The 22696-nt window shown below is 41.4% G+C and overlaps 1 protein-coding gene across 1 annotated transcript in view; it reads right to left on the bottom strand.

Annotated features, from left to right (window-relative positions):
* Positions 1 to 22696, bottom strand: part of LOC109874106 (microtubule-associated protein 1B) — a 65317-nt gene that overhangs the window by 39939 nt on the left and 2682 nt on the right. The window contains exon 2 of the mRNA XM_020465882.2: positions 17990 to 18091. Within this exon, the coding sequence (XP_020321471.1) occupies positions 17990 to 18091 (102 nt within the window). The remainder of the gene's footprint in view (positions 1 to 17989; positions 18092 to 22696) is intronic.

Genomic DNA, 22696 nt, shown 5'->3' with positions numbered 1-22696 from the left:
ACACTTTTTTGATGCGAGTGGTTGTATTAATTTGGGATCTATCGCATCCAACAACTGTCCCAGACTATGTTTGGATTAGGGTTCTTTCTCGCACAGAAGGACATGTTGACCAATAGAAGGCAACTTTTGTGGGTGATAGTAAATTGACATAGGCTGGTGCTTTTGCTGTTTGTTGAGCCTAATCATCTTGTTGGCTGACGAAATGTAAATATGGACAGTTCTAACATCTTCAATAGAATAGAATAGAATAAAACTTTATTGTCCATCCAGAATGGACATTTTTCTTTGGCATCACCGTCCCTTAAAAGGATCACATACACATACATTCTCACATCATACACATTTAAACCAGTCAGCCCATCATGCTGCATACACTAAAAACATAGAGGACATTAAAACATTCACTCACAACCGACCGCTGTCCCAACTGCACTGGATAGATAACTACATACACCGAATTTAGTTTGCATTTAGTAGTCCAACAGCACAGGAAAAAAAACTATGTTTGAACATGTTCTTCTGGGCCATGGGCATTCTGTAGCGCCGAACAGAGGGAAGCCTCTCAAACAGCCAGTGCCTTCTTTTTGTTGCCTTGTGGAACAGACTGCTCAAATGCGCCTGTGGTCGACCAATTATTTTGCTAGCTGTGTTTACTATTCTGGTCAGTTTGCTTTAGCTCCTCATGCTCAGATTACCATACCAGACTGTCATATTGAACGTGAGGATGCTCTACACCAAGCTGCTGACACCAAACCCCTTCAATTTCCTGATTAAAAACAGGCCCTGGCTTGCTTTAAAAAAAATACAGTCTGCATTCTCTGTAAACCTCAGCTTGTTATCAATTTGTGTCCCTAGGTATTTGAAACACTCAACCACCTCCAATGGTTGGTCTTTCAGAAAGAGTAGTTGGGACATTGGTAAGTTGTTGCCATTGATGATCAGCTCCTTTGTCTTTTCCACATTGATGTTCAGACGATTTCCGGCACCATTCTTGAAGGTTGTTGGTCTGTTTAAAATAGCTGTCCCCATCTGACGTAGCATCTTTAAAAAAGAGCCCTACCAGTGCCATGTCATCCTCGTACTTGAAAAGGCTCACATTGTTTCCTTGGATCTTCATCTCATTAGTGTAGATAGTGAACAACAACAGGGAAAGGACACACCCCTGGGGCACCCCTGTGTTCAGGGTCAGTTCATCAGAGAGGGCCCCATTCATGAGGAAAAGCTCCGTGGGCGGTCAATTAAAAAGTCCTTGATCCAACATGCGAGGCCTTCATTGACATTCAGGTCCAGTTGTCATTTCAGCAGTGTGTGTATTTACATTGTATTGAAAGCTGAACTAAAATGAATAAATACAATGTGTGCATAGGATTTTGCATGTTGAAAGTGACTAGCCACCATGTTCACCAAGGTCAGGGTAGCATGCTCAGGTCCAGTTGATCTGTAATGGAAAAGGTAAGATGCTTACTAACAACCCTTTCCATGCATTTGGCCAGAAGGGGCGTGAGGGCCACAGGTCGAAAGTCATTTGGTGACGTCTTAGGCCCCAGACGTCTTAGGCACCGGTACAATGGTCCAGGAGTTTTGGCATGTACAGATGCTCAGCAGGAGTTGAAACAGTCATTTGAAGACTACCTTGAGCTGGTCGGCGCAGACCTTCAGTACTTTGCCCCGTAGTCTGTCTGGGCCCGGCACTCTGTGTGGCTTAATATTTGACAAGCATGAGGCCACCTCGTTCTCTGTTATCTGGACAGTAGAGGATTTGGGGATGCTCTCAGATATTTGTATACGTTCGTCTTTAAAATAGACGGTGTCAAATCTTCCATAAAAACAGTTTAGTTCTTTTACAAAGAATGAACAGTCTGCAATTTTATTGTTCTCTCTTTTCCCTTCTCATCCCATCATTGCAGTAAGCCCTTTCCATGCCTGTCTTGGATTGCCTGTACAGAACCTCTGCTCCACTTTATCCTTGAAGTTGTTTTTTGCTTTCCACATTTTTGACCTGAATTCATTTTCAGTATCTCCTTTCAGGAATGCAAACTTCCTTTCATTGAGGCACATTTTCAAGTCCTAAGACACCCAGGGCTTGTTGTTAGGAAATATTTTGACAGTTTTTGTGTTATTGACAGTATCCTCACAGAACTGGATGTATGACGTAATACGGTCTGTCAACTTGTGGGGATCCCTGCACGAGTCAAAGAACACCTCCCAGTCTGTGACGTCAAAGCAATGTTTGAGCTCCTAACTACTCTCCTCTGTCCATACCTGAAAGGGTTTTTCCCGTTTCACTTGCTGCCTTTATCTCGGTAGGAGATGGATAAAGTAATGGTCTCATTTCCCGATAGGTGCACTGCACACTGCCTTGTATGCGTACTCATAACATTGCCTTGTATGCGTACTCATAATGTTGCCATAACACTGGTCCAGGATGCGAGTTGAGTGAGTTGGACAGGTGAGGTACTGTTGCAGAGTGGGGAGGTGCGCGGAAAGGGAGAGCATATTAAAATCCCCAAGCAAAAATACAGGCTGGTCAGTTGATCGTGAAAGCGCAGCATTGAAACAGTCTGTAATCCTGTCAGCAGCTTCCTTATTGGTAGATCCAGGCACATTGACCAGAATACTAGCATGGTAGTTAAAATTGCCTGAATGATACAATGAGAATATAATAGTCTCTGGTGCATACTTGTTCAATCCCATTACACTGCATGGCCCAAGTATTATCTACAAAGATACGCAGCCCCTACAAAGATACATGTTGATTTATGTGAAGCTGATTTGTCTCGATCTGCTCCAATAACAGTGTATCCATCAATGTTCAAATCAATATCGTCCTGCTTGAGTCACATTTCTGTGGCTCGTCTCCTAAAGTCCTCTTCAAATTTAGACCTTGCCACTAACTCATCCAGTTTATTATTTAGTGACCACACATTTGACAGGGTGATCACCAGGTTTTTTTATTTTTTTTATTTATTTATTTATTTCACCTTTATTTAACCAGGTAGGCTAGTTGAGAACACCTTTATTTAACCAGGTAGGCTAGTTGAGAACACCTTTATTTAACCAGGTAGGCTAGTTGAGAACACCTTTATTTAACCAGGTAGGCTAGTTGAGAACACCTTTATTTAACCAGGTAGGCTAGTTGAGAACACCTTTATTTAACCAGGTAGGCTAGTTGAGAACAAGTTCTCATTTGCAACTGCGACCTGGCCAAGATAAAGCATAGCAGTGTGAGCATACAACAAAGAGTTACACATGGAGTAAACAATTAACAAGTCAATAACACAGTAGAAAACAAAGGGGGGGGGTCTATATACAATGTGTGCAAAAGGCATGAGGAGGTAGGCAAATAATTACAATTTTGCAGATTAACACTGGAGTGATAAAAGAACAGATGGTCATGTACAGGTAGAGATATTGGTGTGCAGAAGAGCAGAAAAGTAAATAAATAAAAACAGTATGGGGATGAGGTAGGTGAAAAGGGTGGGCTATTTACCAATAGACTATGTACAGCTGCAGCGATCGGTTAGCTGCTCAGATAGCTGATGTTTGAAGTTGGTGAGGGAGATAAAAGTCTCCAACTTCAGCGATTTTTGCAATTCGTTCCAGTCACAGGCAGCAGAGTACTGGAACGAAAGGCGACCAAATGAGGTGTTGGCTTTAGGGATGATCAGTGAGATACACCTGCTGGAGCGCGTGCTACGGATGGGTGTTGCCATCGTGACCAGTGAGCTGAGATAAGGCGGAGCTTTACCTAGCATAGACTTGTAGATGACCTGGAGCCAGTGGGTCTGGCGACGAATATGTAGCGAGGGCCAGCCGACTAGAGCATACAAGTCGCAGTGGTGGGTGGTATAAGGTGCTTTAGTGACAAAACGGATGGCACTGTGATAGACTGCATCCAGTTTGCTGAGTAGAGTGTTGGAAGCCATTTTGTAGATGACATCGCCGAAGTCGAGGATCGGTAGGATAGTCAGTTTTACTAGGGTAAGCTTGGCGGCTTGAGTGAAGGAGGCTTTGTTGCGGAATAGAAAGCCGACTCTTGATTTGATTTTCGATTGGAGATGTTTGATATGAGTCTGGAAGGAGAGTTTGCAGCCAGACACCTAGGTACTTATAGACGTCCACATATTCTAGGTCGGAACCATCCAGGGTGGTGATGCTAGTCGGGCATGCAGGTGCAGGCAGCGACCGGTTGAAAAGCATGCATTTGGTTTTACTAGCGTTTAAGAGCAGTTGGAGGCCACGGAAGGAGTGTTGTATGGCATTGAAGCTTGTTTGGAGGTTAGATAGCACAGTGTCCAAAGACAGCTTCTCCCCCTCCGTAGTCTGTTCCTGACACCAGCTATTGAGCCTCGCTTCTTCTTAGTTTCCCTTTATGACTTTGTAGAACAACCATCTCTCTCAATGTGAGCAAGACAAAGGACCTGATCGTGACTATAGGAAAAGAAGGACCGAACAGACCCCCAATAACATCGACAGGACTGAAGTGGAGCGGGTCGAGAGTTTCAAGTTCCTTGGTGTCCACATCACCAACAAACTATCATGGTCCAAACACACCAAGACAGTTGTGAAGAGGGCACGACAAAACCTTTACCCCCTCAGGAGACTGAAAAGATTTGGCATGGGTCCACAGATCCTCAAAAATTTCAACAGCTGCACCATCGAGTTAGAATTCCTCACAATCAAATGTCGACCGCATTATCTACCAAGAGAATTCTCTTCGGCAATAATCACAGCCGCATATATTCCCCCCCAAGCAGACACATTGATGGCCCTGAACAAACTTTATTTGACTCTATGTAAACGGGAAACCACATATCCTGAGGCTGCATTCAATGGAGCTGGGGATTTTAACAAGGCTAATCTGAAAACAAGACTCCCTAAATTTTATCAGCATATCGATTGTGCTACCAGGGCATGCGCAGACCAGCTGGCTGGTGTGTTTACAGACATATTCAATCAATCCTTATCCCAGTCTGCTGTTCCCACATGCTTCAAGAGGGCCACCATTGTTCCTGTTCCCAAGAAAGCTAAGGTAACTGAGGTAAACACCTACCGCCCCGTAGCACTCACTTCCGTCATCATGAAGTGCTTTGAGAGACTAGTCAAGGACCATGTCACCTCCACCCTACCTGACACCCTAGACCGACTCCAATCTGCTTACCGCCCCAATAGGTCCACAGACGACGCAATCGCAACCACACTGCACACTGCCCTAACCCATCTGGACAAGAGGAATACCTATGTGAGAATGCTGTTCATTGACTACAGCTCAGCATTTAACGCCATAGTACACTCCAAACTCGTCATCAAGCTCGAGACCCTGGGTCTCGACCCCACCCTGTGCAACTGGGTACTGGACTTCCTGACGGGCCGCCCCCCCCCAGGTGGTGAGGGTAGGCAACAACATCTCCACCCTGCTGATCCTCAACACTGGGGCCGCACAAGGGTGCGTTCTGAGCCCTTTCCTGTACTCCCTGTTCACCGACGACTGCGTGGCCATGCACGCCTCCAACTCAAACATCAAGTTTGCAGACGACACTACAGTGGTAGGCTTGATTACCAACAACGACGAGACGGCCTACAGAGAGGAGGTGAGGGCCCTCAGAGTGTGGTGTCAGGAAAATAACTCCACACTCAACGTCAACAAAACAAAGGAGATGATCGTGGACTTCAGGAAACAGCAGAGGGAGCACCCCCCTATCCACTTCGACGGGACAGTACTGGAGAGGGTAGTAAGTTTTAAGTTCCTCGGTGTACACATCACAGACACCCACACAGACAGTGTGGTGAAGAAGGCGCAGCAGCACCTCTTCAACCTCAGGAGGCTAAAGAAATTTGGCATGTCACCAACAGCACTCACAAACTTTTACAGATGCACAATCGAGAGCATCCTGTTGGGCTCTATCACCGCCTGGTACGGCAACTGCTCCGCCCACAACCGTAAGGCTCTCCAGAGGGTAGTGAGGTCTGCACAACACATCACCGGGGGCAAACTACCTGCCCTCCAGGACACCTGCACCACCCGATTTCACAGGAAGGCCCTAAAGATCATCAAGGACAACAACCACCCGAGCCACTGCCTGTCCACCCCGCTATCATCCAGAAGGCGAGGTCAGTACAGGTGCATCAAAGCAGGGACCGAGAGACTGAAAAACAGCTTCTATATCAAGGCCATCAGACTGTTAAACAGCCACCACTAACATTGAGTGGCTGCTGCCTACATACAGACTTGAACTCATTGGCCCCTTTAATAAACTGATCACTATTCACTTTAATAATGCCACTTTAATAATGTTTACATTTCTTGCATCACTCATCTCATATGTACATACTGTATTTTATACCATCTATTGCATCTTGCCGAATGCCGCTCTGTCATTGCTCATCCATATACAGTTGAAGTTGAAAGTTTACATAAACTTAGGTTGGAGTCATTAAAATTCATTTTTCAACCACTCAACAAATTTCTTGTTAACAAACTATAATTTTGGCAAGTTGGTTAGGACATCTACTTTGTGCATGACACAAGTAATTTTTCCAACAATTGTTTACCTACAGATTATTATTATTGTAATTCACTGTATCACAATTCCAGTGAATTGGTGAGAAGTTTACATACACTAAGTTGACTGTGCCTTTAAAACAGCTTGGAAAATTCCAGAAAATTATGTCTTTAGAAGCTTCTGATAGGCTAATTGACATAATTTGAGTCAATTGGATGCGTACCTGTGGATGTATTTCAAGGACTACCTTCAAACTCAGTGCCTCTTTGCTTGACATCATGGGAAAATCAAAAGAAATCAGCCAATACCTCAGAAAAAAATTGTAGACCTCAACAAGTCTGGTTCATCCTTGGGAGCAATTTTCAAACACCTGAAGGTACCACGTTCATCTGTACAAACAATAGTACGCACGTATAAACACCATGGGACCATGCAGCCATCATACCGCTCAGGAAGGAGATGTGTTCTGTCTCCTAGAGATGAACGCACTTTGGTGTGAAAAGTGCAAATCAATATCAGAACAACAGCAAAGGACCTTGTGAAGATACTGGAGGAAACAGGTACAAAAGTATCTATATCCACAGTAAAACGTGTCCTATATAGAAATAACCTGAAAGGCTGCTCAGCAAGGAAGAAGCCACTGTTCCAAAACCTCCATAAAAAAAGCCAGACTACGGTTTGTAACTGCACATAGGGACAAAGATTGTATTTTTTTGGAGAAATGTCCTCTGGTATGATGAAACAAAAATAGAACTCTTTGTTCATAATGACCATCGTTATGTTTGGAGGAAAAAGGGGGTGGCTTGCAAGCCAAACAACACCATCCTAACCGTGAAGCACGGGGGTGGCAGCATCATGTTGTGGGGGTGCTTTGCTGCAGGAGGAACTGGTGCACTTCACAAAATAGATGACATCATGAGTCAGGAAAAGAATGTGGATATATTGAAGCAACATCTCAAGACATCAGTCAGGAAGTTAAAGCTTGGTCGCAAATTGGTGTTGGAGGGCCAGTAGGAGGCACTCTTTCCTCTGGTCTAAAAAATATCCCAATGCCCCAGGGCAGTGATTGGGGACACTTCCCTGTGTAGGGTGGTGTCTTTCAGATGGGAAGTTAAACGGGTGTCCTGACTCTGAGGTTATTAAAGATCCCATGGCACTTATCGTAAGAGTAGGGGTGTTGACCTGGCTAAATTCCCAATCTGGCCCTCAAACCATCATGGTCACCTAATAATCCCCATTTTCCAATTGGCTCATTCATCCCCCTCTTCTCCCCTGTAACTATTCCCCAGGTTGTTGTTGTAAATGAGAATGTGTTCTCAGTCAACTTACCTGGTAAAATAACGGATAAATAAAAAATGGGTCTTACAAATGAACAATGACCCCAAGCATACTTCCAAAGTTGTAGAAAAATGGCTTAAAGGACAACAAAGTCAAGGTATTGGAGTGGCCATCACAAAGCCCTGACCTCAATCCTATAGAAAATTTGTGGAAAGAACTGAAAAAGCGTGTGCGAGCAAGGAGGCCTACAAACCTGACTCAGTTACACCAGCTCCGTCAGGAGGAATGGACCAAAATTCACTTATTGTGGGAAGCTTGTGGAAGACTACCCAAAACTTTTGACCCAAGTTAAACAATTTAAAGGCAATGCTACCAAATACTGTGTATGTATGTAAACCTCTGACCCACTGGGAATGTGATGAAAGAAATAAAAGCTGAAATAAATCATTCTCTCTACATTCTTAAAATAAAGTGGGATCCTAACTGACGTAAAACAGGGAAATTTTACATGGATTAAATGTCAGGAATTGTGATAAACTGAGTTTAAATGTATTTGGCTAAGGTGTATGTAAACTTCCGACTTAAACTGTATTTATATGTATATATTCTTATTCAATTCCTTTACTTAGCTTTGTGTGTATTAGGAAGTTGTTGTGGAATTGTTAGATTACCTGTTAGATATTGCTGCACTGTCGGAACGAGAAACACAAGCACTTCGCTACACTCGCAACAACACCTGCTATCCATGTGCATGTAACCAATAAAATTAGATTTGAACTGAATCCCTTGATATTTCACTGACCTCGTCTCCCCTCTTTAGGGTATGTCCAAAATGGGTCTTTCTCTAACATATCATTAACATTATATAAAACAGCTGTATTTCATAGTTTATTAATACTTCCAATAATAAGCACTGAACTAAGTTGACAGATGCGGTGCAGCCCCAAAAAAATGTTTTGGGGGGGGGGTCGTCGTATTCCTAGTTGTTTCCGAGTATCACAAATAGCTAAATAAGCATGACACAAGCTGAATCAAATGTAAAAAGGCTTTGAAAATAAAAAATCTTGCGGTACGCACAGTTGACACGTTACAGAGATACGCTTGTTTTTGTGAGAAGTCTTTGAAAAACAACAGGTACTTTGTGTTTAATTTGAACACCCTAAACTAACATATGAAAATACTCATGTCTCAAAATCGATATCTGTCTTACCTCTGTATTGTTTTATGTCCTCTGGATTTGAGAAGAAAGATGATGGTAGCCTTTATTCTCCCACAGCATCCAGCCAATTTTCCTGATTTATGACCACTTTTTTTCCTCTGGCCTCCATTGATTTAGTCGCCCTAATTTTTACCATCCTACAAGGGTAAAAAAAAATTTTATTCTGTTAGTCTACACCCAGGAGGTTGGTGCTACCTTAATTGGGGAGGACGGGCTCGTTGTAATGGCTGGAGCGGAATAAGTGAAATGGTATTAAATATATCAACGCATGGTTTCCATGTTTGATGCCATTCCATGTGCTCTGTTCCAGCCATTATTATGAGCTGTCCTCCCCTCAGCAGTCTCTGCTGGTCTACATCTGTTGTTTAAAATTGTATTCATTTTTTATTTGATAAGCTTGCATTAAGTGACGGAACCCCAGTATGCTCGTCAGTGGACCATGATCTGTAAGTTCCTCCAGTACAGATCCTGGTGAAACTGAAACGCTCCAAAGATGATGGCCAGGGCTTAGTTGTGCGTTAGTTTCTGCTTTTGTTCAATGTCCTCGATGCGAAAGCAATCCGCTTCTCTTCACCAGAATGCATAATCTGCTCCTGGAATGTCTCGTTCTTGTTTTCAGTCTTTGACATTTTCTCTGAGCTCTTTTTGTTTCTGCAGGCTCGTTTGATGTGGCCCTTTTTATCACAGGCTCAGAAATCCATGTCCTTACAGCAGCATGTACACGCCTGATGTGCCACATTACCACAGGGGTTCCAGAGTGGCGCAGCAGTCTAAGACACTGCATCTCAGCATTAGAGGCATCCCTACAGACACCCTGGTTTGAATCCAGGCTGTATCACAACCGGTTGTGACTGGGAGTCCCATAGGGCAGCGCCCAGGGTTTGGCCGGTGTAGGCTGTCATTATAAATAAGAATTTGTTCTTAACTGACTTGCCTAATTAAATAAAGGTCAAATGAAATATCTATAATAATAATGTGCCTTGATCTCCCTGTCTGATATCAGTTGCAACTCTGTGCACTTTTACTGATGAACTCAACTGCTGAGCCTCTTTAGCAGCTAGTTCCATGGACACACTGACTTCAATGGCCTTTGCCAAGGTCAGATTACTTTCAGTCAATAGTCTCTTTTGTATAGCTTCACTCCATAGCCCACATACGAGTCTGTTTCTAATGGTGTCATTTAGAACATCATTCAACTCACAGTGCTCTGATAGTTTATTTAATGCAGCAGCAACCATCGTCACTGATTCTCCCTATTCCTGATTTATTCTGTGGAACCTAAACCGTTCAGCAATAACTAGTGGTTTTGGTGAAAAGTGTCCTTTCGGGTATTGTGCACAAACTGTCATTCTGTTACTAAACTTTGCATCTCTACTGCTCTTCAAGTAAATGTATTTTTGTAAGATGTTCTGTAGAAATTGTTAAAAGTAGTCATTGTGCATAGACTTGTATAGTTTGTTTCACTTTGCAATCGTTGGTTTTGGTTGGACATACATTTCAAAGTGAAAAATATGAGTCTCAGTGTGAGTCTCAGTGTCACTCCGTCACTCCGTTATCATGGCATTGCCCAGGATTAAATTGTTTTTATTAACCATAATTGATAACACTGTTAGTATGGTAGGCTTTTGATGTTTTCAAAGCTTTTAATTGAGGATCAACATGAGAACAGATGCACTTGCTTAATTATGTTTGTTAATAATTGTGTTTATTGGGGAAGCGGTGTTAAAACCAGGCCAATTTACAGCACAATGAAAACAGTTTAAAAGCACACCAGCATAGTACATTTCTCAACATGAATAACACCATTATTTATACACCATGCAAAATGGTAATGACATTTCTAGTCAATTATATCCTAGGAGCATATTATTTATTTATATCATATCTAATTACATTTTTGATTGTGGGAAATACTAGATGAGAAGCTTCTCATAAATCATCCTTGCTATGTTATAAGACTTTACACAGCTTATTATTTTCTCCCTCCACATTGTAAAGAAGCCAACTTCACCAACTACTTAATCAGCGTAATTTTGCAAGTTGACTGGACTTCAGAAGGACAAGAATATGAGATAATGTGTTAGTGTCAACAAACTCCGCTCAAAATCAGCTGAATTTAAACAAGCTTGTTGAGTGAAATTACGAATTCATGTTTGCTTAAAACAACTCAACCTTTTCCACTATTATCATATTTCCCAGCATGCTATCTTGCAGGTTGATTTTCAGAATTGCTTGTTTCAATATCTGTGTTTTTGCATGTACTTTCATTGGTTGATTAATTGTATGCTACACAAACACAAATAACATATATTTTTTTCTAATCTGTTAGTAGAAGGACTTATTGCACCTGTTACTGAGATGGCTTTTTCAGTTTATATCATTAAGGTAGTCTCAATAAGCAATATTCTCTACCTTGGCAGTCATTCGGAATGCAGGTTGCGGGTGATTAAAAAAGTTGGATATCCACTCTGTGGCTGAATTCCAATAGGAAATACACATCACTTTGCAAGCAAGCATAATGCAATTTTTCTAAACCAAGAGTTTCAACCCACTGTGTTAGGGTGTAACTCTCAAAGAAAAGCCTTATGATAAATTTAATGTCATAAAGTGTTTATTTTTAAAGATAACATCTTCACTTAAGCCAGGCCTGGGCAATTATTTTCCATGGTGGGCCACATTAGAATATATATTTGCCATTGCGGGACAGAATCAAATTACAGGATTATACATCATGTGTATGACTGTGTTGACAGATACATCTACTGTAAATCATCTCCAGATATGATACGTATTATAATTGTTTAACATGCACAGAAATAAACCCCATCCATGTTCTCCTTTTGGTAGGTATTTTCATTATTAAACATGCAATGAACTACACGGAGGGAAATGTACACTGTGCATTCAGCACCACGGACAGAACCCTTGTTAACGGGTATGCACAACAACACAAGAAAGAGAGAGAGCTCAACATTACATTTAAACTACTCAACCAGTGTGGGGAGTGAAGTCTCTGATGGGCATTGACTAGAGCAGTGAAGTCAGGTATAGTTTCTGACATCGCTATGCGCAGGATTGCTGAGAGATGATCTGTGCCTTGACTTGTTATATTTCATCACTGAAAATGTATGTTCACATACATAGGTTGACCCAAACAGTACAAACATCTTCTGAGCATGACTCCTAATCTTTGGAAAGTTTTGTTCATCGAGAGATGCATAGAACCTTATCAGTGACATTGTTTTGAATCGCTCTCCAATCCCGGCATCAGACTGAAGATCTATAAGCTCAAGTTGCAGGTCAGTGGGAGTGTTATCCACATTAAAGGTGAAAGGAGAGGAAACAAACAGCATGTCATTTTCCAACACTGAGAAAACTTACCGTTCAAAGCACGCAGCAGCAATGTATACTTCTCCCGCTGGTCATCTGACAGGGAACAGACTAGTAGTGATGTATACTTCTCCCGCTGGTCATCTGACAGGGAACAGACTAGTAGTGATGTATACTTCTCCCGCTGGTCATCTGACAGGGAACAGACTAGTAGTGATGTATACTTCTCCCGCTGGTCATCTGACAGGGAACAGACTAGTAGTGTCGGAAGGTGGGTGAGATTGTTGGCTTCTACTTGGTCGGTCATGAGGAGTCATTTTCCCTTGAAGGCTTTGACAAGGATGTGCAAAAAGGCCCTTCCCTTGTAGTTCGGAATTCAGTTCATTCATGAGGGCCATGATTTCCACGGTGAAGGCAGAAACAGCCAACCATTCTTTATCTTGCAGTTGAGGGAAATCCACATATTTTCCTTTCATTTGCAAAAACTCAGCAATCTCCGACTTCAGGTCCCACACCCTTTCAAGTGCCTTCCCCCTACTCAGCCACCTACTGTTTGTGTGGTAGGGGAGATCTGCATGACCCGACTCTGTCTCTTCTAAAAGTGAGACAAACTGCCTGTGGTTTAAAGATTTTGCTCTTATGAAGTTTACCACTTTAGTGACTGTATCCACAACATGGCTCATTTTCAGAACACATTTACAGAGCACCTCCTGATGAATAATGCAATGCAGGAAAATCATGTTCTGATCTGGGTTCAGCTCAGCTACTTGATCTTGTATCCTTTTCAAAAGGCCAATGTTTTTTCCTGACAAGTTTGGGCACCCATCAGTGGACAGACTGGATAACTTTTCACAACTCAGTCTCAGCATTGCCACACACTTACTAACATCCTCCAACAAATATTTCCCTGTGGTCTTCATTAACTGCACTGAAGGAAGCTTCTCTGTAATTTCAAAGTCTGGGGTTATGCCTCGTAAGAATATCAACAACCACAAAATAATTTACCTTGTCTTTCAACTGCTGTTCCATATTCTCTGCAATGTCCTCAACATGCCGTTTCACTGTTCGTCTTAACAGGGAAACATTTTCAAACAGCTATCTTGTCGGGGCAAAGTATTGCTGCAGAGTCAATTAAACATTATTTCATGAATTCGCCCTCAGCAATTGGCTTGCTATGTCTAGCAATTTTGTGGGACAGTACATACAGTTGAGGTCGGAAGTTTACATGCACCTTATCCAAATACATTTAAACTCAGTTTTTCACAATTCAAGACATTTAATCCTAGTAAAAATTCCCTGTGTTAGGTCAGTTAGGATCACCATTTTATTTTAAGAATGTGAAATGTCAGAATAATAGTAGAGAGAATGATTTATTTCAGATTTTATTACTTTCATCACGTTCCCAGTGGGTCAGACGTTTACATATACTCAATTAGTATTTGGTAGCATTGCCTTTAAATTGTTTAACTTGGGTCAAACGTTTTGGGTAGCCTTCCACAAGCTTCCCACAATAAGTTGGATGAATTTTGGCCCATTCCTCCTGACAGTGCTGGTGTAACTGAGTCAGGTTTGTAGGCCTCCTTGCTCACACATGCTTTTTCAGTTCTGCCTACAAATTTTCTATGGGATTGAGGTCAGGGCTTTGTGAGGGCCACTCCAATACCTTGACTTTATTGTCCTTAAGCCATTTTGCCACAACTTTGGAAGTATGCTTGGGGTCATTGTCCATTTGGAAGACCCATTTGCAACCAAGCTTTAACTTCCTGACGGATATCTTGAGATGTTGCTTCAATATATCCACATCATTTTCCTACCTCATGATGCCATTTTTTTGTGAAGTGCACCAGCCCCTCCTGCAGCAAAGTACCCCCCCACAACATGATGCTGCCACCCCCGTGCATCATGGTTTGGATGGTGTTCTTCGGCTTGCAAGCCTCACCCTTTTTCCTCCAAACATAACAATAGCCATTATGGCCAAACAGTTTTATTTTTGTTTCATCAGACCAGAGGACACTTCTCCAAAAAGTACGATCTTTGTCCCCATTTGCAGTTGCAAACTGTAGTCTTGCTTTTTTATGGCGGTTTTGGAGCTGGCTTCTTCCTTCCTGAGCGGCCTTTCAGGTTATGTCAATATAGGACTCATTATACTGTGGATATAGATACTTTTGTACATGTTTCCTCCAGGATCTTCACAAGGTCCTTTTCTGTTGTTCTGGGATTGATTTGCACTTTTCACACCAAAGTGCGTTCATCTCTAGGAGACAGAATGCGTCTCCTTCCGGAGCGGTATGACGGCTGCGTGGTCCCATGGTGTTTATACTTGCGTAATATTGTTTGTACAGATGAACGTGGTACCTTCAGACGTTTGGAAATTGATCCCAAGGATGAACCAGACTTGTGGGGGTCTACAGTTTTTTTTCTGTGGTCTTAGCTGATTTCTTTTGATTTTCCCATGATGTCAAGCAAAGAGGCACTAAGTTTGAAGGTAGGCCTTGAAATACATCCACAGGTACTTCTCCAATTGACTCAAATGATGTCAATTAGCCTATCAGAAGCTTCTAAAGCCATGACATAATTTTCTGGAATTTTCCAAGCTGTTTAAAGGCACAGTCAACTTAGTGTATGTAAACTTCTGACCCACTGGAATTGTGATACAGTGAATTATAAGTGAAATAATCTTTCCGTAAACAATTGTGTCATGCACAAATTAGATGTCCTAACCTACTTGCCAAAACTATAGTTTGTTAACAAGAAATTGGTGGAGTAGTTGAAAAACTAGTTTTAATGACTCCTACCTAAACTTCCAACTTCAACTGTAGCTAGCTCTCGCAATTCCGTTGTTTAATGAATGCAGTTTTGTGAAAAGTCCTTACTGCTTTTGCAAATGAGAAAGCAACTCTGCACTTGATGCACTTGCCATCTGCTCAGAAGACATATTCCTATATTTCTCTGCATGCCTCATCTGGAAGTGTCGGGACAAATTGTAGTCTTTCTCGACAGCAATGCTCTCTTTGCACCCTTAGCACACAGCTTTCCCTGATACCTCAATAAGGACATATTTCTATGTCCACTTTTGCTGGAACACCCTACATTCATTGTCTACTTTCCTTTTCTTTGAAATCTTTGAAAAACAAATTTTTGTGCAATTTCTAGCTAGCTACTATTTGTAACTGTGACGTGTGTTAGCCTGTGAGTCACTGTCTGTCCTCGTGCAGTTGTTTATATGTTCCTTAAAAATAAATCTCCCACAAGCCATGGGAGTTAAATCATTACACAAAGGCAAGTATTCAATGGGCTTTTAATTTGAATAAGAAATATTTGTCTCAAAACTTTAGTTAACCAAATTCTTTTTGTGATCTGAGCATGATTCCATAGGCCATATTGAATCAAGTTGCAGTCCACATATAGCCCTCAGGCCAACCTTTGCCCAGGCTTGACTTAGGCACTCGCTTGGTGATGGCTAAAGTACTACAATGTATCGAATACAACAATGCTGTCTCTGTCGCTAACAAATACAGGCATGGGCGGTAACTACAATTCACTGGAAAGGCACTCTGGGAAATATGTAAATAAGGTAGAATACATTCTCAAGTTGAATTGTTTGTTCACTCAACCTGAAATTCAAAGTTGAGTGAACATACAATTTAACTTGATAATGTATGTTGGGTCAGCTATATGCCCAAATGTTGAGCCAACTCACAATCCTATTGCAGCTGGTTACATTATGGGGTGGCAGGGTAGTCTAGTGGTTAGAGCTTTGGACTACTAACCGAAAGGTTGCAAGTTCATATCCCCGAGCTGACAAGGTACTAATCTGTCGTTCTGATCCTGAACAGTCAGTTAACCCACTGTTCCTAGGCTGTCATTAAAAATAAGAATTTGTTACAGCCTAGTAAAATAAATAAATACAAAATTACAATCCTATGTTAAATCAACTTCAATACTATTTTATTGAGCAAACCCACAATCATATTGTACGTTGAATCAACATGTTTATTTTTTCTTCTTTTTAAACTTTTTTTTTTACAGTGCATCCCTCTCTTCCCTCCTTTTATTGTGAGACCCAGGCTACTGAGGAGTTCATCTGTCTCTCATTCCCCCAACTCCCTCCTTCTATCCCTCCCTCCATCAGTCATTGTGAGGCCCAGACCCAGGCCACTGGGGGGTTCATCGAGCTAATTACCCACGGTTCTCCTGTGCATCTGCACTCGGGCCGCGTTGCTTGGCAACAACACACACACAGAGAGGAAGAGAGGGCGAGGCTGGAGGAGAGAAAGAGAGCGAGAGGGATAACAGGAGGAATAAAGAGGAGGACAGTTCACCTCACTTAAAGGCTTTTATGCTCAGTGAGGTGAAAGTAAAATGGCTACTGACCCCTGCTGTGTCACTGTTTAGCGGTCGACATTAGAAGTGTATTTTGAATAGACACACAGCTAGAATCCACACAGCTAGAATCCAGTTTCGACCACTATGGTAATAAATGGCTTTGGTTTTCATCTATATTTAGCATCTATTTTGGTTTGTTTGTGAGGATTTCATATTATTTGAATGTAGCATAACTCAATGTATTCCACTGCATCCACCAAGGATATCCCAACATCACACAATCATTGGCAAGAATAAACTAAACAAATTGAATATGCAAACCTCTAGGTATGTAAATATACAAACTGCTGCTGATTCACCAGCTGTCAGTTGACAATGACACAACCCAAGGTCAGAGAGGTGAGATCATAAAGGCAAACACACACACAAACACACTTGTTTTTCTATCCTCATGGTGACTTAAAATTGATATCCATTCAAAAACCCTATTTTCCCTAAACCCTAAACCTTAACCTGTAACCCTAACTCCTAAACCTAACCCCTTGCCCTAACCATAATTGTAACCCTAATTGTAACCCTAAACCTAACCCCTAAGCTTAAAATAGCCTTTGTACTCGTGGAGATGTGGGAAATGTTCTCTTCCAAGGATAGTAAAAATATGAATCTATGTATACTGTCTAGGTACAGTTCAAACTTACACCAGGTAGGTGTGTGCTTGTAATTAACACAAACCACGACACCTGCCATCTATTCTCTTTTGGCTGGAGCCATCAGCCCAATGGGCAGCCTAGCTGATCATGACCTGTATGGGTTATACTTTACAATACAGAGACAATATTCCATAGTAATAAAAGCTGTATATTCCAATGTAATAACATGGATATTAGGTAGATTATCCCTATGGAATAAGGCCTATAAAATGGGACCCCTTGTGAAGCCAAAAGGTCGGCTGCACGTCTGTTCCCGGTCAAGGTCACCCTGTCCACTGTCATGCCACATGTCCTGCTAGCTATTAGTCTATCAGGACCACTGCTTTATTGCCCACTCTATATGGAGACAGCCAAGCTCACTGCTGACACTACAGATCCAGAGACACATAATACAATCACAGACAGCACAGAGATCACACACTAAATACTGCTGGGGGTTACTGCACCTAGTACCTGATGAAGGAGAGAAAGAGCAAGAGAGAGAGAGAGAGAGCGAGAGGCATCCTCTGAAAATTTAAAGAAGTGAAGTATAGGGTGAATATCCAACATCAAACACACATAGACTGTAAAGTTGCCAATGGTGCGTTGTCACATCTTCACGTTTGTTTTGTGCTTGACCTTACCTCGTACGTCTGCAGAGAAACGGGCTGAATGTCTGGAGACAAAGAGCTTGAGTTCTTGGTCTAGGTTACAGTCGATGAGGTTGGTGTCCCATGAGCGAATCCCTGCACGGAAAACAAAACAAAAAGATTGAGGAACAGAAAGACATCAGTGCAAAAACCCACTTCTTCTATCACTAGGCTAGCCAGGCAGAGGCTAGCACACTATGAATATTCCCCATGCATGTTGCATCAAGGACCATCCCAGCTAGCAGGTAACAGGTAACATTGTGAGAACCATATGTTTCTTAGAGCTTGGTGAGAGCGTGGTTGTCCTATGTTTAATTTGCATACCTTCCCATAATGTTCTGGGAATGCTGCAGGATACCCAGCTAGCACATAATGTTCTGAGAACCATATGTTTCTTAAGTGGGAATTGCAGTACCTCAGCATAACGTTTCCTTCACGTTTCCTCATGGTTTTATTTAAAGTAATGTTCTCAAAATGTTTAGAGAATGTTAAGAAACATCATTCTTCTGTGAGAATTTCAGTCCTTCAGCATAATGTTTTCTACAGGTTTCCTCATGGTTCTATTTAAAGTCATGCTTTCCGAATGTTCAGAGATTGTTAAGAAACAATATTATTCTGTGGGAATGTCAGTACTTTAGCATAACGCTTTCTGAAGGTTTCCACGTGATTATTTTTAAAATAATGTTCTCAGAACATTAAGATAACGTTCCATAAAAAAACACAAGAAAACATTAGTAATGTTCTAAGAATGTTATTTAAAAACATTTACATTCCGTTCTCAGCATCAACAAAACTCTCTCTATCCTCTATCTTGTTAAGTGTGCCGAAGTGTGTTGGCTGTGCCCACTAATTGGCCCATCCTGATCTTAATGAGCACTTGTTTCCTTTGAAACAGGGTCTGTTTGAATAGACTAAAATGAACAGCTATGTATGTGTTAAAACAACATGTCATGCTAGCTCCATCCAGCGGACTAATTCCCTTGATAGAGAACAGGAGATCATAGATTTGAATCTCACTGACGCCGTGCCACAATAAAAAATAAATATGTTTGCATGATTAATGCCTAAGCATATGAATTTCCATGTGTCCTATCTGTGCCTGGAGTTCAAAACAGTTAACCTAAGCTAGCAGTGTTATTGAAAGACTCATTGAAACATGTTCTCAGAACATTATTTAATTACCTTCAAATAACTTATAATTTGTGTTCTCAGAAGATAAATAAAACCTCATAGGAAAGTAAAACGTTCTCAGAATCTCCCTTGCTTTGGTCTGCAGCAGTGATTATTTTGGATTTGAATGTCTTTTGATGCCAGTGTAGCTGTATATTGGTTTAGGCATAATGATGTTTGAGGCAGGACATACAGTGCCTTCGGAAAGCATTCAGAACCCATGACTTTTTCCACATTTTGTTATGTTGCAGCATTATTCTAAGATTGATGTGTTTTTACAGCAATCTACACACAATACCCCATAATGACAAAGCAAAAACAGTTTTTTTTTATGTTTGCAAATTTATAAAAAATAAAATAAAAAAAATACCTTGTTTATTTACAACATAAAATTAACATTCTCAGAACAGTCTAAATATTCACTTCTGTTCTCAGAACGTTGAAAAAACATTCAGTTTTACAGGTCAGGAAACTTATGGCTTTATTCCCAGAACCAATAGGAAACCAAAAATGTACATTCCCACAACTTCCAAGGAACCAAATGTGTTAGCTGGGTTGGCAACAGGTCCAGATTTGTTCAAATTATAAGTTTCAATGTTGTCACCAGCATCTATTAAACATTGGTCTCACTCGTCCTGGGAAACCAAAAATGTACATTCCCACAACTTCCAAGGAACCAAATGTGTTAGCTGGGTTTGCAGCAGGTCCAGATTTGTTCAATTTATAAGTTTCAATATTGTCGCCAGCATCTATTAAACATTGGTCTCATTCAGTTCATTGGGCCTGTCCTGGAATTAAAATATACCATTTGGCATGAGAGAGGAAATCTATAAATGGAAATATCTATAAGTGCTTTAACTTCAGTTTGCCAGGTGCTTTGGGTGGTGCTGCTGACCAAGGCTGAGTCATGATAAGCAGGATTATGTTGTTGTTTATCATCTCTCCTTGGCACTGCTGCTTACATACATATACATTATATATATATATATATATATATATATATATATGTAAGCAGCAGTGCCAAGGAGAGATTATTCTACAATGTAGAAAATAGTACAAATAAAGAAAATTGTAGAATAATAGTGAAGACAGCAAAACTATGAAATAACACATTATGTAGTAACCAAAAAAGTGTTGAACAAATCAAAATGTATTTTATATTTGAGATTCTTCAAAGTAGCCACCCTTTGCCTTAATGACAGCTTTGCACACGCTTGGCATTTTCTCAACCAGCTTCATGAGGTAGTCACCTGGAATGCATTTCAATTAACAGGTGTGCCTGGTTAAAAGGTAATATGTGGAATTGCTTTCATTCTTAATAATGCATTTGAGCCAATCAGTTGTGTTGTTACAAGGTGGGGGTGGTATACAGAAGATAGCCCTATTTGGTAAAAGACTAAATCCATATTATGGCAAGAACAGGTCAAATAAGCAAAGGGAAACGACAGTCACTCATTACTTTAAGACATGAAGGTCAGTCAATCCGGAACATTTCAAGAACTTTGAAAGTTTCTTCAAGTGCAGTCGCAAAAACCATCAAGCGCGATAATGAAACTGGCTCTCACGAGGACCGTCACAAGAAAGGAAGACCCAGAGTTACTTCTTCTGCAGAGGATAAGTTCATTAGAGTTAACTGCACCTCAAATTGAAGACGAAATAAATACTTCATACAGTTCAACTAACAGACACATCTCAGCATCCAATGTTCAGTGGAGACTGTGTGAATCAGGCCTTCGTAGTTGAATTACTGCAACAACAAAAAACACTACTTAAGGACACCAATGAGAAGAAGACACTTGCTTGGGCCAAGAAACACGAGCAATAGACATTAGACCAGTGTAAATCTATCCTTTGGTCTGAGGAGTCCAAATTTGAGATTCTTGGTTCCAACCGCCATGTCTTTGTGAGACGCAGAGTAGGTGAATGGATGATCTCTGCATGTGTGGTTCCCATCGTGAAACATGGAGGAGGAGGTGTGATGGTGTGGGTGCTTTGCTGGTGACATTGTCTGTTATTTATTTAGAATTCAAGGCACACTTAACCAGCATGGCTACCACAGCATTCTGCAGTGATACGCCATCAGCTTAGTGGGAGTATCATTTGTTTTTCAACAGGACAATGACCCAACACACCTCTAGGCTGTGTAAGGGCTATTTGACCAAGAAGGAGAGTGATGGCGTGCTGGAATATGAAGGAAGGAATATGTGCTCAGAATATGTGGGTACTCCATCAAGACTGTTGGAAAAGCATTCCAGGTGAAGCTGGTTGAGAGAATGCCAAAGCTGTCATCAAGGCAAAGGGTGGGTACTTTGTAGAATCTAAAATCTATTTAGATTTGTTTAAAACTTTTTTGGGTTACTACGTGATTCCATATGTGTTATTTCATCATTTAATTTTCATCATAGGTACACTTCAACTATGACAGACACAATAAGAGCAAAAATTCCAGAAAATCACATTTATTTGCAAATTATGGTGGAAAATATTTTTTTGTTCACCTACTAACAAGCAAGATTTCTGGCTCTCACAGACCTGTAACTTCTTCTTTAAGAGGCTCCTTCTGTCCTCCACTCATTACCTGTATTAATGGCACCTGTTTGAACTTGTTATCAGTATAAAAGACACCTGTCCACAACCTCAAACAGTTACACTCCAAACTCCACTATGGCCAAGACCAAAGAGCTGTCAAAGGACACTAGAAACAAAATTGTAGACCTGCACCAGGCTGGGAAGACTTAATCTGCAATAGGTAAGCAGCTTGGTTTGAAGAAATCAACTGTGGGAGCAATTATTAGGAAATGGAAGACATACAAGACCACTGATAATCTCCCTCGATCTGGGGCTCCACGCAAGATCTCACCCCGTGAAGTCAAAATAATCACAAGAACGGTGAGCAAAAATCCCAGAACCACACGGGGGGACCTAGTGAATGACCTGCAGAGAGCTGGGACCAAAGTAACAAAGCCTACCATCAGTAACACACTACGCCGCCAGGGACTCAAATTCTGCAGTGCCAGACGTGTCCCCCTGCTTAAGCCAGTACATGTCCAGGCCCGTCTGAAGTTTGCTAGAGAGCATTTGGATGATCCAGAAGACGATTGGGAGAATGTCATATGGTCAGATGAAACCAAAATATAACTTTTTGGTAAAAACTCAACTCGTCGTGTTTGGAGGACAAAGAATGCTGAGTTGCATCCAAAGAACACCATACCTACTGTGAAGCATGGGGGTGGAAACATCATGCTTTGGGGCTGTTTTTCTGCAAAGGGACCAGGACGACTGATCCGTGTAAAGGAAAGAATGAATGGAGCCATGTATTGTGAGATTTTGAGTGAAAACCTCCTTCCATCAGCAAGGGCATTGAAGATGAAACGTGGCTGGGTCTTTCAGCATGACAATGATCCCAAACACACCGCCCGGGCAACGAAGGAGTGGCTTCGTAAGAAGCATTTCAAGGTCCTGGAGTGGCCTAGCCAGTCTCCAGATCTCAACCCCATAGAAAATCTTTGGAGGGAGTTGAAAGTCCGTGTT

Source organism: Oncorhynchus kisutch, linkage group LG29, assembly GCF_002021735.2.
Source record: "Oncorhynchus kisutch isolate 150728-3 linkage group LG29, Okis_V2, whole genome shotgun sequence".
Taxonomy (NCBI): domain Eukaryota; kingdom Metazoa; phylum Chordata; class Actinopteri; order Salmoniformes; family Salmonidae; genus Oncorhynchus; species Oncorhynchus kisutch.
The sequence above is the reverse complement of the archived record's forward strand: the minus strand, read 5'-3'. Positions and strand labels throughout refer to the sequence as shown.